Here is a 16,655-nt window from a genome sequence, read left to right on the forward strand (position 1 = left end):
AATCGATCATTATTTGGGTTTTTACTCACAAAGGGAAGGTTTCGTTGTATTTGGGGGCCCAGCTGTTGTTCTTTGACTTGGTGGCGTACTTCCTCTTCTTATCGCTGAGATGAGGGCCGATGATGTACACCTCCACAAATGGCCGGAATATTCCCTGCGTCTGCCACCTCAGGTCGTTGGCAGCCACAACTGAGAGAGAGAGAGATAGAGCGAGAGAGATAGAGAGAGAGACATTCATGTGGAGGAAATGTGGAGGGATGAGAGTAAACAGAGAATTTAAGAAGCAAATACTGGCTCTCCCTCAGGTCTCAGTTACTTGGTAAAATAGGGAATTAGTCAAAACATACTATACTATATAAGAAACATTTGAATGACATACTAAAATATAATGTTTAAAGGCATATACTGTGATATATGTTATGACTTTAAAAGAAGAAGAAAAAATTCACGACTAAACTAACTACCTAGTTAACAGTTATTGAGCCGAATTAATTTAGTTATGATTAAATGCGTAGGACTTTTAGGACTATCTCCATGACATCTGAGCAAACTTTTTTACCTTTCACTGTGACCTTGTGCTCTCCAGTGTTGGGGTGAGTGAAAATCTCCACATGGATGGACACCTCTCCCACGGCATCGTCCACACCAGAGCCTAAAAGGAGGGCATTTACTTCCTTTAAATGTGGAAACATGGACTCTTGGTGCTCCTATTACAGGACAAACACTCTCTCGCACACACACACACACACACACACACACACACCATTGTGCCCACACCGTCAAATGTGTAAACTGGACATTGAAATGGATTTGGCTAAAACCTTTTGGCTATTCCACAGAATATAGACCGGGCAAAGAGGTGTTTATTCTAAACAGATCCCCGTGTAACAGGAGGACTTTACCCAAGGCATAGAGATCTGCTTGTTGTGGTCTGGAAGTGAACAGTCAGACAGAGCTGCTATGAGTGGGCATACATTCTGAATATAGGTAATAAAGTAATGCGGGAAGAATTATAATTCATTAACTCAAGGGAACGGCGGTACTGATCCTGAATCGCTGCATTATATTTTCTTCAGTAAGACGTTACACTTGAGAGGTAATCGTTTGCGAGGCCAGTAATGTGTGCCCACTCATAGAGGCAGGTTGTCTGTTTGGATGCAGGGTGGTTAGTTGGAGACGGGGGAGAAGCTGGAAAAGGTCAACTGACAGTGTGTCACCCACGACGTGGACCAGGTCAGGACATGCTCGGATGGATCTAGACAGGTGGACACACCCATTCCTTGGTCAAGCATGGCCAGAGGAGGGACAGGAGAGGGAAAGGACTCGGCAGCTCAGGACCGATACCCAACTCTCTTATTAAAGCTGCGTGGAGAGAATCTGAAGGACTCAAATTAAAGTCCCAGATACATATATTTTTTATTACCTTCGAGGAGCTAATGTTGTCATTTCATCTCATTTTTATCTCCCCTATACACCGGAGATTATTGCATGTCTGCGAGTCCCCGAAATGAAATTGAAGCCAGAATAGATGTTCTGGTTGTAAAGTCCTTTGACGTAAATTTGTGATTTTTGGCGACATAAATATAGTTTAATAACAGGTCTCACATTTTACTGACAATAATCTTATAATTTAACGAGGATTGAAAATGAATAAAGTCAGATATCTTTGCATTTCAAGCCAAACTGCATGTGTCTCTGTTCAATATGACTCCTCGCTGTAAGCTGCCATTTGTTTAAAGGATAGAAGACAACAATGGCTCCTCTCACTCTTTTGTCTGGGAGGGAGACGACGGACGCATCTTTCCCTCGGCGTGTGTTGTCGTGTGCTGCGTGTGAACACGTGGTTGAGATGCACATACATCTCCAGAAGGATGCGCCGACAGATGGACGTTCATCTTCGGCGGTTTTAATTTAATGCCTTTGTCGATGGCGTGGCTCCTGTGGAAGACGACCGGCAGCCGGCTCGCGTGTTCTCAGACAAACCGCCCACGAAAACAAGGTGTCTGTGGGAGTTAGACGGCAGAGTGTTCCTGGCACGCCGCTCTCCAGGGAGCATTATGGGATGGTTGGTGTCGCTGCCAACGGGACCAAAGAGAGCAGCAGCCATCCATCTGGCCTTGTCTCCTCTATGGAGGACTTCCATAAAAAGATGAGAAATAAAACTTTTGCTGGCTGCGAGGCAGGAAGATGTTGCCAAGGAAACGCAGGCTTGTCTTTTTCACTAGGTGCACATTGTTCGACCGTATTTAACATTTGAAATCTCAAACGTGTGTTGTAAATAGAGTCGAAACAGCTTGACCTTTGTTTTATATTACAATGCAGCTCGCAGCCTGCAGTATGCAAGTAGCCCAGTCATAACTGATCAGCAGCAGTCAAGTTAATAAGAATTGAGTCTACTCCGTCATCCTGCTCTAATCCTCGACTATTGTACGGTTGGAAAAACTATCCAGTGAGAGCCGCTTGCTTGGCAGGAAGTTCATTTGCATCCAGCAGCTGAAGACGTAGTGCTTTGTTTTCTTTACCTCTTCTAAGACCTAGAATACCTAGTCGTAAAATACTGAAAACTTCATGCGGAAATTGAAGATCGCAGATAGCTATGAAATATTTTACTTTGAAAACTATGTCTAAATTTGTGTGGTGGAAAATAAATTTTTTTTTTTTTTTTTAATGGAGCTCATAATGAATTGAGAGAATCAAGATTAAGAATTTAAACTTCAGACTTTAGTCCAATCAGGTTTTGAAATGTTAGTTGAGGCCATTTAGACCACACACATTCAGACAGATTTTCAAAGTAAAACAAAAATGAATGCAGTCCATTCAGTCTTTTTTTGACTTCCGACATAAGGTATTCGTGCTTCTACACGTTTCTCATTGGATTCTGTCCACAGGGAACAACACAATATATTTATATATATTTTTTTTTACTGGAGCCTTCACACTCCACTGATGTTCACCAAGAGGACTTCCAGTGTGCTGGAGCTTGTGCAGCATCACATGAAGTCATCATGTGTGAGCAAGAGTCAGATATTTGGATATTAATCCAGAGTGACAGAAAGCCGACCACCTGACCCGAGGGACTGTTTTCCGATTGGCTCAATCTGTGGAGCGAGCGGGTTGGGGGTCGAGTCGAGCCCCCTCTCTCACCACCGCTGTCGGGCGGGCCGAGCTGCACGCGGGATCTGTGTGTGTATTTGAATGTGTCCGTCTCTGTGTGTGTGATGGTCGAGCAGGCGAGGACAGGGAGCCCTCCCAGACAAAACTGAACGGCCATCATCGTGCTACGTCATCATTCTAGTCTTCTTCACGTCTCGGGCCTCTCTGGGTGACATCATGCCGGATCAGGATTCCTCCACACTTTAATGCATTTCCATTCTTTTTTTCTCTCCGTCCGATGTCAGCACATCATGCTTCCGCGTCTGCTCATACATACAGTCCACGGCGTATGTATCCAGTGCAGTGCCGTACATACGGACATCAGTGTGCACGTTACATGCAGTGAATGCATACAGTCTACGTTCTTATAGTTGCGGCGGTGGGCATGTATGCGTGTGCAAAAGAGATAGAGGGAGAAAAAAAGATGTTCAATCTGTGCATTGTTTTGGTCTGTTGGGATGAGTTTGAGCAGGCAGGGGAGTTTTTTGGGATGCACATGGGGGGGTGGAGGGGTGGTGGGGGTGGGGAAGGTGGGGCTTTGGTCTGAAAGGCTTTCCGGGTAGTCCTGGACGTCTCAGGCACCGAGCCCGAATGCCACATACCCTTTTCTGGGCAAACATCCTCACTAGTGGTGAACCTCACCCCCTTCCCGTCGAACACTGGCCCACAGACGGGGGCACAGAAGGAGGGAGTAGACGGAGAGAGAAGAAACATGTAGAAATATGAGGTTTACAGAGTAGAACAAAACAGACCGACATGTAGAAGTCTCGTCCCTAAAGATGGGAGAGATCCTGAGAGATGCATTGTTATTTCTCAATCAAATCAGCTCGTTTGAATTCTTCTCTTCTCACACATATGCTGTATAACGCACCAACGGCCCCCCCCCCCCCCCAAAAAAAACAATAACAACATTTTCGCTCATTGAATTGGAAGCGATCGTGGCATTTCCATCGGCGGCGCCCGGGGACAGCGCGTCAGCCGGCAGGCGCTTCCACAAAGATGACGGCTGCGGCGGTGAAGCCATCCGCCGGTATAGGATGGAGGCCGAGCGACAGAATCAAAGAGGGAAAAGAGGGGCGGGCGGGGGGGGGGGGATTTATCTCTTCATCGCATATAGCCGTCAGATCACGTGAAGAATAGTCGCCGTGTTTCCCCCCCGCCGCCGGCGACCAGGAGTCTCCGAATTTAGAGAGCGGAGAGAAAATATTGTGCCGCTGCAAGTCTCGACTTCGAGCTCGACGAAGCACGTGAGATATGTTCAGGATGCAGAGCTCTAACCCGAACATCAACAGAAGAGCCACTGGGGAGGGTGGGATACGCTGACCTCGAGAACAGAGTTACGTTGCGTTAGACATTTACGTCACATTTGGAATAAGAAGATATGGGAGGGGGGGGGGGGGTCAAAAGGTCAATGGTGTTACCTTGTGAATTCTGCGACTGGACAAAAGTCCTCACGAGTTTGTCCGTGGCCTGCGTGTAGAGGGACAGGGCGTAGTGGAGAGACAGGAGGTCAGGACTCTTCTCCAGGAAGGTCTTCTTCAGACCAACGCCACCGGCATGGAAGTATTGCTGAGACACACACAGTGGGAGACGGCTGTTAGCCTACTGGAACAGATCCTTTAGGAAGAGGATGCACTTTACTTCACTTGTTGAGATGAAAATTGTTTATACAAGAATTTTGAGCTTAAATGATTATATTGATAACCTATATTTATATAGCACTTAAAAATAAAAATAAATGGCAACCATGCAAAACAACAATACAATAGAAGTTAGAAGTTATGTAAGGTCACCAGATAAAACTAATCACACTAAATAGATGGATAGAGAGAGATTCACAAGCCCGTTTCTAATTGACAGGATATGATTACATAACTATTTTGATATATGTCTGATAAAATGCTAACGTTAATGGATATAGGCTCCACAATATGAGAATGATCTCCTTTTTCTTGTATTATATCTTAGTCGAATGAAAAGTCTCGGGTTTCGGTCTGTTGGTTGGTTAAAGCTATTGCATAACATTTTTATACATACATTATACATTTACAGTTATTTAAAGTCATGGTGTACGTGTTAGTTGCAGCCTTCGTCTAAAACGTCAACACTGCTTGTACACTTTAAAAAGAGATGATGGTTTCTGTAGAACCCGTCGCTCCAAATTCTGGATGTGCCACCGACAGCTTGCGTTGATTAAATATGTACATAATCTGTGGTATGATAAAGAGCTTCTCTCCAGCTCCACATGCTCTGAATAATTCCCGTGTCCCTGCTCTATGGATACGAGTTATCTTATACAAGAAATGCTTCTTTTTTTTAAATGACCATTTTAAAACACGTCTTATTTCCCATTCTTACCCATCTCCAAAAGTTACATTACATTGAGTGTATTTGCATCTAATTGAAACACCCACACAGTGATTTGTAGATACAGCAATCGTAGAAACGTAATTCTAAATTATGATAACACAAATAACCTAAACAAACAGATTTAAAGCCACAATAGGAAAGCTCAAAGTCTTAAAAGGTCAGACTATATTATAAGCCACATCCTTGGAGACTAGAACGCAAATATGAGAATTTAAAAAAAGAGTTTACAGTCATTTTCCCGAGCCGTCCCCGTTTATCGTCACACATTGAAGGAGTTTTCTCACAGTGACAGTGCAGGTGCATGTGTTGTTACCTTGATGGTGTCCAGGGCCAGCTCTATCACCGCACACTGCTTCGGGCTGAGCGCTTTGGCCTCCTCTCGAACCATGTGCTCCTGAACACAACACAAGCACAGACTAAAATGAGACGCCCGTCTATCCAGGTGATCCGTCTCCCCTTTTCTAGGCAGCTTGAGTCTCGATATGAATAACGGTGTAAAAACAAACGGTACCTTCAGCTTGGACAGCTGCCCCAGCTCCTTGGCGGCGTTAAAGATGAGCTGAGTGCCCTGGAGAAGACAGCAGGACGGATGGAAGAACAGGTAGAGAGGAGAGGAGAGAGGATTGTTATTAGCGGGACAACCGGCGGTGAACGGCTCAGACTCACACAGAGGACGGCGACATTTCTGACACACACACACACACACACACACACACACACACACACACACACACACACACACACACACACACACACACACACACACACACACACACACACACACACACACACACACACACACACACACACACACACACACACACACACACACACTATGTAGTTGCACTGTGGGGTACGCAGGTATTACTGGACGTCCGGACTAATGCAAAACTCGGTTAAGCGAACGTAGGCATAAAAATATGCTTTTATAATATACTATATGGGGCTAGAGCCGAGAAATAATCTTAAAAGCACGTAATATTAATATGAATTAAAGTAGAACAAATATACTCGTGTGCACTATTTGAATCGTATGCGTCGACTCATTTAAACTGTATTTATTTCAGGGTTAAGTGTGAGGAATGCGACCCCCCCTCCACTGCTACACTATGTTACACCTTCAGAGAATAAGGTAGATAGTTGGGCCTTTTATTGAAACGGGGGTGGCTGAGATGAAAATAACTACGTTGTGCCAAATATTCTCGCCCTACGAGCACATTTCTGCGGCTGAACTGCTCCACAAGCCGCGGGTCAAAGTGACGAGCATCACTTACTTTGCCTCATGAGGCCTAGCCGGTTTGACATGCAGGTAAACCCCGCCCACTTCTGCATTGCAGGAATAAAGGAAACAGCTTATCGGCTTTTTTTGGAACTCCGAGTGAAATTAATAGACGATTTACCTCCTTGACTTGTGGTTTGTGGTGCGTTTGAGCCGCAAATGTAAGCATGCAGATTGGAGTGGATGACCTGCTACAGCGTTCCTCACAGCATTAATATGCTGTGAGGAACATATATAAACTCTGTCATATTCATTGAATGTATTTTAACTCTAAATCTGTCCTTCTGTACACATTACATCTTTTGCACCTGTCCATCCTGGAGAGGGATCCTCCTCTGTTGCTCTCCTGAAGGTTTCTTCCCTTTTTTCCCCCCTGAAGGGTTATTTGGGAGTTTTTCCTGATCCGATGTGAGGTTTTGGGGCAGGGATGTCTATGTGTACAGATTGTAAAGCACTCCGAGACAAATTTGTAATTTGTGAAATTGGGCTATACAAATAAACTGAATTGAATTGAATATAAGATCACTATGTAAAAACAAAAAAGTGACAAATCGATATTTCCACTGCTTTGTTTGCGTGGCGAGCTGAGGGAGATAGACGGAGGCACGTAGAGAAGACAAGGAGAGAGACAAGACACATTGATCTGAAGGGCTTGAGTCCTTACATCACTGTGAGAAGCACTCTTCAGTCTCCCCTGGAAAGAGAGCATGTGGTTAATACTTCAAGCAGTGGCCAGTCCCTGCAGTCTGACTTCACTCTCATTGCCGACATGAGAATCAGCCTTTTAAGTGCATATCTGTGCAAAAATGTAGAAATAAAATGAAGCATACACACTGGCTGTAGATGTCACATCCTTTCAGTTGACTAAAACCTCCGAACCAACTAAACCAGACGACACGTTGCCGGTTGGCAGAACAAGAACCGCATACATGCTGACGGGAGTAAATGCATGCTGATAAAACAGAACATTTTGGCCACATTTATTCGCCTTCTTGCGCAGATTTAGATGAGAAGATATGTGTGCTTTATAGCAGAGAGCGAGAGCAGGGGGAGGATTAACCTGCATTAGCAGACAGGAAACGAGGGGAACCAGTTAGCTTGGCTTTATCCATCTCTCTGCAGACAAATAAACACATTATTTCTTGTTTGTTGACACAAGCAGAGTGTAAACCGGATGTGATTTTACGTGTGCTGCAACTGGGTCAAGGCTCATTAGGCACTGCGCCCGGCTGCCGTCAATAAATAGTTACTCCATATAACTCTCAATAAATCCACAATTGTGTTTTTTAAATGAGTAGAGAATAAACTAATCGGATATAACGTGTTCACTTGTGAGCTTCAGGTGGATTTTTGAGCTGTTTCCCTTCACTACTAGTCTTTAAGCTACAGATATGAGAGTGGTACCAATCGTAAACTTAAAAAAATATTTAAATTCAAAACAATCTTCGTATCTTACTTTCGACAAGAAAGCAAATAAGTGTGGTTCCCAAAAAATGTTTAACTATACCTTTAAAAGAAGATCTATGGCCCGATGATGAAAGTATTGCAATATTTATATATTTGCAATATTATGAACTGCGTTTTTAACATTTTATTTCACAATTGTCTAGAAATATTATGTAGAAAAAAAGAAATATAAATAATACAGACATTTAAACACAAAAGCACATTTCCGTTGTTTTCAAGCAATTAGAAACTCTAAATTAAATCGGAAATACAGAATTATTACAGACACCCAGTTTGTATTTCAAATATTGCAATACTTTTATCAGTGTGAGGGATAAGGTCTAAAACAATTATGTTATCTCCTTCTGCAATGGATATTGACTTAAGAGCCAAGTACTAATTTATCGAAGTGAAAATCTGAATGCTAGCTTTGTTGTGTAGCATATATATTGTATACATTTACAACCAACATCATACAATAATAGTTTAAAGTGCAAATGTTCTGCCAAATATGTACTTTACTACCTTAAGTACACTTTACTCATGTAACATTTTTAGAACAGGAATTCGACTTTTATTGATTATTTCCATTATTTGTGGAGTTTTTGAATACTTCCTTTCCCACTAGTTACACTTGAAGGTAAACAAATAAATAAGCGCTGCGGACCAAAAAACACACATTAATTCTGTTCATTAGAAAACATCCCTTCCTGTGCGACACTGCATTATCAAATACACCATGGAATACGTTTTGCACAGTACATTGAACGCACCTTACATCAACTCAAACCAATAACGTCTGGTGAGAACATCTGTCCTCTGCATCAGGACCAGTGACACGATACCAGCATCACAAATCAACACAACAGCACATGAAATCAGACCGGGACAGACCGACACGACAGGTCCGCAGAGACAGACGGGACGACGTCGTACCGAGAGAAGACTGCAGTGTGGAAATATATCGGATGCAAGCGACAAACCCACAGGTGGGGAAAAGTTGGGGACAGTGGAGGGGCAGGGAGACGTGGGGGGGGGGGGGGGGCAGGACACCAGATACCAAGCCACCGAGAGATTCACCCCACCAGGGTCCCAGTAGAAGGACACGATGCATGAGAAGAAACAAGGCAACACCAGGCGCAAGAGAGGAGTGTACCACTTCCTGTTTGGAGGAGAGTGTTTTGGGAAGAAGAGACAGCAGAAGAGGGGGGCATTGATTGGTGGAGGTTTTTCTTTTTTTTTTAAAGGGGTTGTGGGACCTATCAGAACAAGTCAGGAATGCACCATGCTTCTGTCTGCTCAATAGAGAGACAGTGTTAGAAGAGGAGGAGGAGGAGGAGGAGGAGAAGGAGAAGAAGGAGAAGAAGAAGAAGAAGAAGAAGAAGAAGAAGAAGAAGAAGGGAGAGGGTGTGATGTGGGGTAAAGAACAGGGGGAGATCGCAGCCACATATAAGAACCACCGTGGACGGACAGACAGACACACACGCAGGAGTGCTGTACTTACAATCATCTGTGGAGGGAGAGCGGTGGGAGCGGGATGTAATAGTAATCACAACAACAACCAGAGAGAAGGGTCAGTCAAGCTGCAAAGAGCCCCACATCAATAACAAAATAATAATAAAAACACACGTTTGGGCCTGAGGGCTGAAAGGACGTTGACCAATTGAAAGCCTGGACTATGTACAGGTAGAGAAGGGGGAGGGGCTAGCGGTTAAGCAACTTTACGACTAAGACATTTGTTAGAATAGAGCAAATCATTTCTTTTTTGCTTTTAATAGCAACTTTATGTGAAAAAAATAGGCAGAGATGATGATGTGGCGTTCAGAGCTCAACATCGTCTCTTGCTTTTTTTTCCTCATTTTCTTTCTAATTGGAGCAACTCGATTGGACGATGGCTACTCGGGCTGAACCAGTTGTGTTGATAACTGGCGATCGCAATTTTTTTTATTGATCACCGTATTCAAAGTGATATGAGGCTCTTTAGTTTATAACCGAACACAAATAAGAACACATATATCCAAACGAAAAGAAAACAAGAGGCTGCTTTCCAAAATGTACGATTCTTTTTTTCTTTTTTTAATTTATTTTTTAAGTGGGCCAGATCCTTTTGGGCAAATATCTTCTGCCACTTTGTTATGATTTACTCATACATCAGAAATCTCTCCAGATAAGTGTTGGCTGACATACTGGAGAGCAGCCATGAGCTGGTGTAAGAATGATATGGTGCACTCCTTTTCAGCTTTTTCTTTGTAAAAAAGAAGGGATGAGTTTCAACTCGATTGTTTGGAGGAATGAAGGCACTGCTAAATATAACGTGTGGATAGGATGCCTTACAGAGATTGATCTTTTTTAGAGAGGGCCATCTTGAATTGCAACACACACAAAATATCGGCCTTTGTATTGCCTTTCCTTATTCTCGCTTCCTCCTCCTCCTCCTCGTTCTTTTGATGCTGCCTCAGCAGTTGGAGGTGTGTTTTATAATCATATTTTGCCGTGGTGATCATAAGAGCTTGTATTCGTATCTCTCCGTTGCAACATCCACACTTGCATATTTATCCACACTAAAAAAAATCCCTGCTCGCGTGTGTGCAGCAGCAGGCGCGCTCAGCATCGAGTGCCAACGCGTGCGGCTTAGCGTCCTTATTGTGTGTGTTTGTGCGGCTGTACGCCTCTGAATGTGCGTCTGTGTGTGTGTGTGTGTGTTTAAACGTCTGCGCACTCTCACCGTTTGGTCTGTGAGCGGCGGCAGGACGATGGTCTTCTCCATGGTGTTCATCACCAGCTTCCACAGCTCCTTCAACACACGCTTCAGCACCGTCTTCTCACAGATCTTAGCAAACAGAGTCAAGCTGGCGAGGGGGGGGGGGGGGACAGAAGACAGGAAGGGGTGGTGAATAATACAGCAGCAGAAGGAGGCAAGAAAAAAGAACAAAAAAGGGCTGGATACTACCAAAAAGTCTTTTAGGGGGGTTATTTTTTGCTTATACTTACCTAGAGTCTGGCATGCTCATGGATGCCTTTTTTTAGTCCATCTTATATCTTGTTGAGCAATTTCAGTTCTAATATTAGCGTGGCACAATTCATAACATGACTATGGAATCAAGGGAAACTACTTAAAAATATGAAGCGTGTGTGTGTGTGTGTGTGTGTGAATTGTCGTTATAACTCCTCCCGAGCTGAAATTTAGCTTCACCATCCACACCGAACTATGGCGACCATTCGACATACCTTTCAAATGGCATCCGGAGACCAAAACAAGCATCTATGAGTTTGTAGGTCATGTTAATATTAATCTGATTTATTGAAGGGACCGTAATGTCTAGGTTCCGGCAAAACATCAGAAAGGAAGGCACTTGCTGTGTGAGAGAAGAGAGAGTTGTCTGCAAGCTCTCAAGGGCAACCATACCTACATTCATTCATTCACACTTGTTATCAATATTTACACATATCAAGAGGCGCGCACGCCAACAGACAGCCCCACCGGGGAGTGTGGGATATGGATAATAAAAGATGGAATCTTGATGGGCTGGGGGCGTGGGTTCTTGGGCTAGACAGGTGTGTTGAGGAGAGCTCCGTGTGATTGATGCAATGCATGAGGAGCATTTGTGTTGCTTTGATTCGGAATAAATCTCTCTCTAAAGAGAGAGAAGACTAGCTAGTATTGTAGTATATTAGCTCTTTTCTTTCAATTCTGAATTACGTTACAGTCAACACAATGGAACAGGCTGAACTATCCGTTTCAGAGGACTCCACTAAAGTGGCCTCACTTCTTGTCCAGGAACTCCATGATGGGTTGCAGGACGTTGTCGGCATCCTGGGCAACGCTGCTGGCATTCCCCACGTTGGAAGCTCCCTTCACCTGAGCCAAGATGTCTCCCATCTGCTTCACGTTCTCCTCTATGTGAGGCTGGAAACTACGAGAGGGAACGCAGAAGAGGCGTTTAGCAACGTTTGCACCGCTGCTGTCAGATTCATACGTAGGAATGACTCGGTGTGTTTGAGAGTGTGTTTCCTTCTACCTGACAGAGAAAACCCTGCTGAGATCATCCATGACGTTGTTGAGCTTGATCTGCAGGTCTTTCAGGATGTCGCTGGCTTCCACACACAGCTAAAGCACGAACATGGAAACACACACACACACACACAGAGCTGGTTGGGGTGATTGGACAGTGGGGTGTGCAGTGATATGTATGTTTCATCATCATTCTTAACCTGTAGCAGTACTAGTCGCTCATTTTAAACATCACAGCGATCGTATTTGTGCTGCCGAAGCCGGGATATAGTTTCAGTTATTCGGGAACATTTTGCTTCGTTCCCCCTGCAAACTCAAGGCAATATTTTCAGAAACTGTAGAAAATATTCTCTTTTTTTCGCTAACTGTCCGGCTGAACTGTTGGAGAGAACATGTTGCCGATAGTTTAGACCTCTGCTAACCTTAGCTGACAGATTATGATGATATTTACACTCATCAATGCCAAAAAAAACAACTGCCAACACAAGCAGAGTGGGCACAAATACTAACATACGCTCACAGCTGGTGAATAATAGCAGTTGGGAGTTGAAACTCGAGAGAGAGAGAGCACCAAAAAAAAAAAAAAAAAAAAAGAGAATCGCTCACATCTTTTCCACCCATGGCTTCAAACATCTTCTCCAGCTGAACTCTGAGCTGCTGGATGTTGTTGATCAGGATGCAGGGCTGAGGATAGAAAGACAAAATGGATCCGCCTTTCTCACGGCAACCACGAATATACTAAAGTGTTTGATGTAGACACAACTAGTTGTGTTACATTAACAGTGTTAAACTGAAAATTAAATGTATTTTTTCGTTTAGAATCGACCGAGCTGACAGGTTCATCGAGTCTTCGGCCGCTCACCACTTTCTCCATGGTGACATAGTTGGCAAACACCTTGGATATGATATCGGCGTAGGCAAGAAGCACATTGCTGATGGTCTGGAGAGGGAAACAAGAAAGAGCAGCAGGTCATTAAACATCACATTGTAGAGGAAAACTACTTTTAAAGATCTCTTTGTTGCACATTGATAGCAATAAATAGAATCTACCTTCGCAAACCGCTTCATGTAGTGTCCCACGATCAGCGGATCGGGACACTCGAGCTTCCTGATGATCTCAAAGCTCTGGTTGAGCTGGGAGAACACGTCCACCACGGAACAGGAGAACAGAGCATGTTCTGACGTCACCTGGTACTGTAAGGGCAGAAAGAGACGTGCAAAGAGATTAGAAAAGTGTGAAAGGGGCGGAAGTGATTAGCGGTGAGTCGAAGTAGCAGGTGAGAAGCGAGCAAGAGAGGTGACCTCTGGGCCCGCACCGGCCGACCGTTGGACGCTATTTTAAAATGAACCTTTGATATCTTTGCACACATGCGCCGCGCCTCAGACCCCCTGCAGACGAGCAGACGCTCAGCCAGTTCGACAGACATGCATTGACTGGGAGCTGCTGTCCGTCTCCCGTGTAATTGGCTGCTGGTTAGCACCTGGTTCCTAATTGGCGAGAGGTGAGCGTGTGTTTGTGCTCCTCTGGAGAGTCTGGGTAATGAGGTGGAGACCGCTTTCCTGCAGTCAGAAACTATGGAATGAGGACATTAATTCACAATATGTTAAGTACATGCACGACTCCGCCGCGCCGCTTTGAACTTCCGAAGAGTCGCTCTAAACGACGAATCACTCAGACTGAAACATCCTTCTTCTGCCTGAAAGTCCACATCTGTCCATCCATGCTTCTATTGACGCCTTTTGAAGAATGTGCAGGAGAGACCGGGTGGAAGTGTGAGAATGAGGGAGGGAGGGTGGAAACTTTGGCTGATAACGTTGAATACAAAGGATGGATTACTGTAATTCTGCATGAACAACAACAGAGACTCAGGAGGAGTGAATGGGAGATGAGGAGGAGAAGAAGAAGAGCTGGAAGTATTCACCCCATCTTTTTTGTCTCTCTCCAAAGCGCCGTGCAGAAAGTCCCGAGACACTTCCTCGTTTTCATCCAGCCACTGAATAACAAACGGCTCAAACCACCTGCGAAGAGCAGAACATGTTTACGTATCGGCAAACGAGGAGAACCCAGAATAAGACAAGATGAGACTTTTTTTCATTTCTTTTCTCAGTGCAAGTCAAAGAGTTGCTACTCACGCAGGATATTCAGGCACCCGGCTCTTGAAGAAGGGCAGGTCTTTGCAGTACTCGTTGTACAGCCACTTGACCTTGAAGTGCAGGTTCATGTAATCTGCACTCTTGCACAGGCGGTTTCTTTCATGCTCTGAGAGACAAAATAAGCAAAAAAGCTCTATTAATATAATATCGATCTATTGGGAAGGATCCGCAGTCAAGCGGCACACATCTTGATGAATATACTGTAATAAATGGTGTAATTACACAATCACGTTTGGTGTAGTTGCCACAGCCCACACCCAAGACCACATTTTATTAAAGAACTAAAATATTGATAAAACCCACGCATTGTGTATAACCTTTTAGACTTTGCATAATTCACAAACCTTTCCAAAAGTCGTATTAAAACTAGAGATACAGCGATACTGATACTGGACATCAATCAGATGATGACCTTAAATAGCTGGATTTATATGTTATGCACAAATACTTTATGTGTTGGCTATTTGCTTTGGCTAAAACAAAAGTTTTCCATATCTCAGATTTGTGTGTAAAGCTTATCAGAGAAGGAGCACCATCAATTCATTTGACCCATTTCCACTCACGCCTTCCAATACCGTAAGCTGCTGTGGCTTACCACATATATTAACATGTATGTTTACTTGTGAGTGATCAGTATAACATCATCTATTGAAACAGATCTACTAAGTTTCATCCAAAATGATGAAATGACTGTATAAAATGGTAACGAAAGCATCCTTCTATGACCATATTCACACATATTTAAACCAATAGAAACAACTCTTTATTACTCAACCCTTTCATAGTGTTTTGTGTGTATTTGGTTAAAAATGCATGGACCACAACATTGCAGCGGGCGGCATTTATCTTCGAGGCTCCGTGCATCATTGACTTGCACTCACCCTCCATTGCATACTTCATATCCTGAGCAAACAGGTTCCACATCACTTCAGCGCTGATTTTACCCACGTTGAGCTCCTGGGGAAACCTTGAGGCGAGAAGGAGAAAGGCACTTAAGAGAGAGAAGGTAAATGTAATTAAGAGAGTAGATAAAGAAAAAAAGACAGTGGAGAAGGAAATGTGATCAAATGCAGAGAGGAGGAGGAAAGAGACTCACTGGTTTAGGCAGGGAGTGTAGGAGTTCTTGTCCTCCTCGATGATGGAGACGATAAGCGTGATGAGTTTGGACCAAAAATCCAGATTCCTGATGGAGGGTCCCTGCTCCTCCGGAGGCACCGCGCCCTGTTTAGCCTGGAAAGGTAGTGACACAACTCCACTCTTAACGAAAAGAAACTCAACATGTACTCTTTGGGATGATATTAGCGTGACGATCCCTTTGTTCAGTGTGTGATGGAAGGATCAGAATATTGCGCAGCAACTACCAACATGCCGAGTCTGTAAACAAATGGATTCTGCTCAATCACCTCGATTTCAAAGCCAATTTTCTCATCATCATGAAACTCATTTTTACTGAACACAAAAAAACTCCTCACACACAAGATAACCAGTGGGCCAATCTTCCAACAAGTGTAGATATTTAATGTGTGAGGATAAATCGTGACACCCTCCTCAGTGATTGTGTATATACTTACAAGCTTACAATACTTTTAAGCGTCTTTGTGTATTTATAAAAGCGCTATATAAGTTAGAATTATTATTATTATTATTACACTTATTGCTTTTTATGATGTTTTTTTTAATGATTTCATGACGAGGCCAGTATTTGATCGTAGCCTGTATGTTTATTGCTTTTTTATGATGTTTCTGTGATAACTTTTCTTTCCACTAGTGAAGGCTTGTAATATCTGCCCCAGGGACTACAGTTGAAATTTAACCGTATAGCTAAGAATGACACATTTACCCCTGGGTTGATTAATGTGTACGGTCCCTGTTCAAATAAATAAATAAATTAAATTAAATGAAAGTCTGGGACCATTCAGCAATTATTTTTGCATTTTACTAATGTTATTTTTTTCATTGATTTCTTTTTCGGTGGAAATCTTGACTGTGTTGTTATTTTTTATCTGTTCAAACAGCTTCAAACTGACTCAGAATGTCAACTGTCTGGGCGACTTCTTTGAAATAGCGGAAGAAGAAAAATAACTAAGTTAGAGCACCGCCGGGGTTGAATAGTGAAGCATGACCTCGCAGAGTGTTTAACGAAATACAGCAACGTCCCTCAGGATGAAATGTTTTATTCAAATGGAAAAAAATGATTATTTGAAATTCACGAGGGAGTTTGCCGTCTTTAGAGTAGAGACT

General features: G+C 43.4%; 1 protein-coding gene across 1 annotated transcript in view; it reads right to left on the reverse strand.

Annotated features, from left to right (window-relative positions):
* The window catches only part of unc13a (unc-13 homolog A (C. elegans)), a 48,792-nt gene that overhangs the window by 2,013 nt on the left and 30,124 nt on the right, over window positions 1-16,655 (reverse strand). The window contains exons 25-40 of the mRNA XM_056414500.1: window positions 15,511-15,644; window positions 15,296-15,381; window positions 14,394-14,520; window positions 14,183-14,279; window positions 13,311-13,454; window positions 13,123-13,200; window positions 12,867-12,944; window positions 12,268-12,356; window positions 12,016-12,162; window positions 10,974-11,097; window positions 6,035-6,091; window positions 5,837-5,917; window positions 4,575-4,722; window positions 3,756-3,812; window positions 560-652; window positions 30-189 (exon numbers count right to left, since the gene is read on the reverse strand). Coding sequence (XP_056270475.1) covers window positions 30-189; window positions 560-652; window positions 3,756-3,812; window positions 4,575-4,722; window positions 5,837-5,917; window positions 6,035-6,091; window positions 10,974-11,097; window positions 12,016-12,162; window positions 12,268-12,356; window positions 12,867-12,944; window positions 13,123-13,200; window positions 13,311-13,454; window positions 14,183-14,279; window positions 14,394-14,520; window positions 15,296-15,381; window positions 15,511-15,644 — 1,700 coding nt within the window. The remainder of the gene's footprint in view (window positions 1-29; window positions 190-559; window positions 653-3,755; window positions 3,813-4,574; window positions 4,723-5,836; window positions 5,918-6,034; window positions 6,092-10,973; window positions 11,098-12,015; window positions 12,163-12,267; window positions 12,357-12,866; window positions 12,945-13,122; window positions 13,201-13,310; window positions 13,455-14,182; window positions 14,280-14,393; window positions 14,521-15,295; window positions 15,382-15,510; window positions 15,645-16,655) is intronic.

This window comes from Pseudoliparis swirei, chromosome 5 (assembly GCF_029220125.1).
Source record: "Pseudoliparis swirei isolate HS2019 ecotype Mariana Trench chromosome 5, NWPU_hadal_v1, whole genome shotgun sequence".
Taxonomy (NCBI): Eukaryota; Metazoa; Chordata; class Actinopteri; order Perciformes; family Liparidae; genus Pseudoliparis; species Pseudoliparis swirei.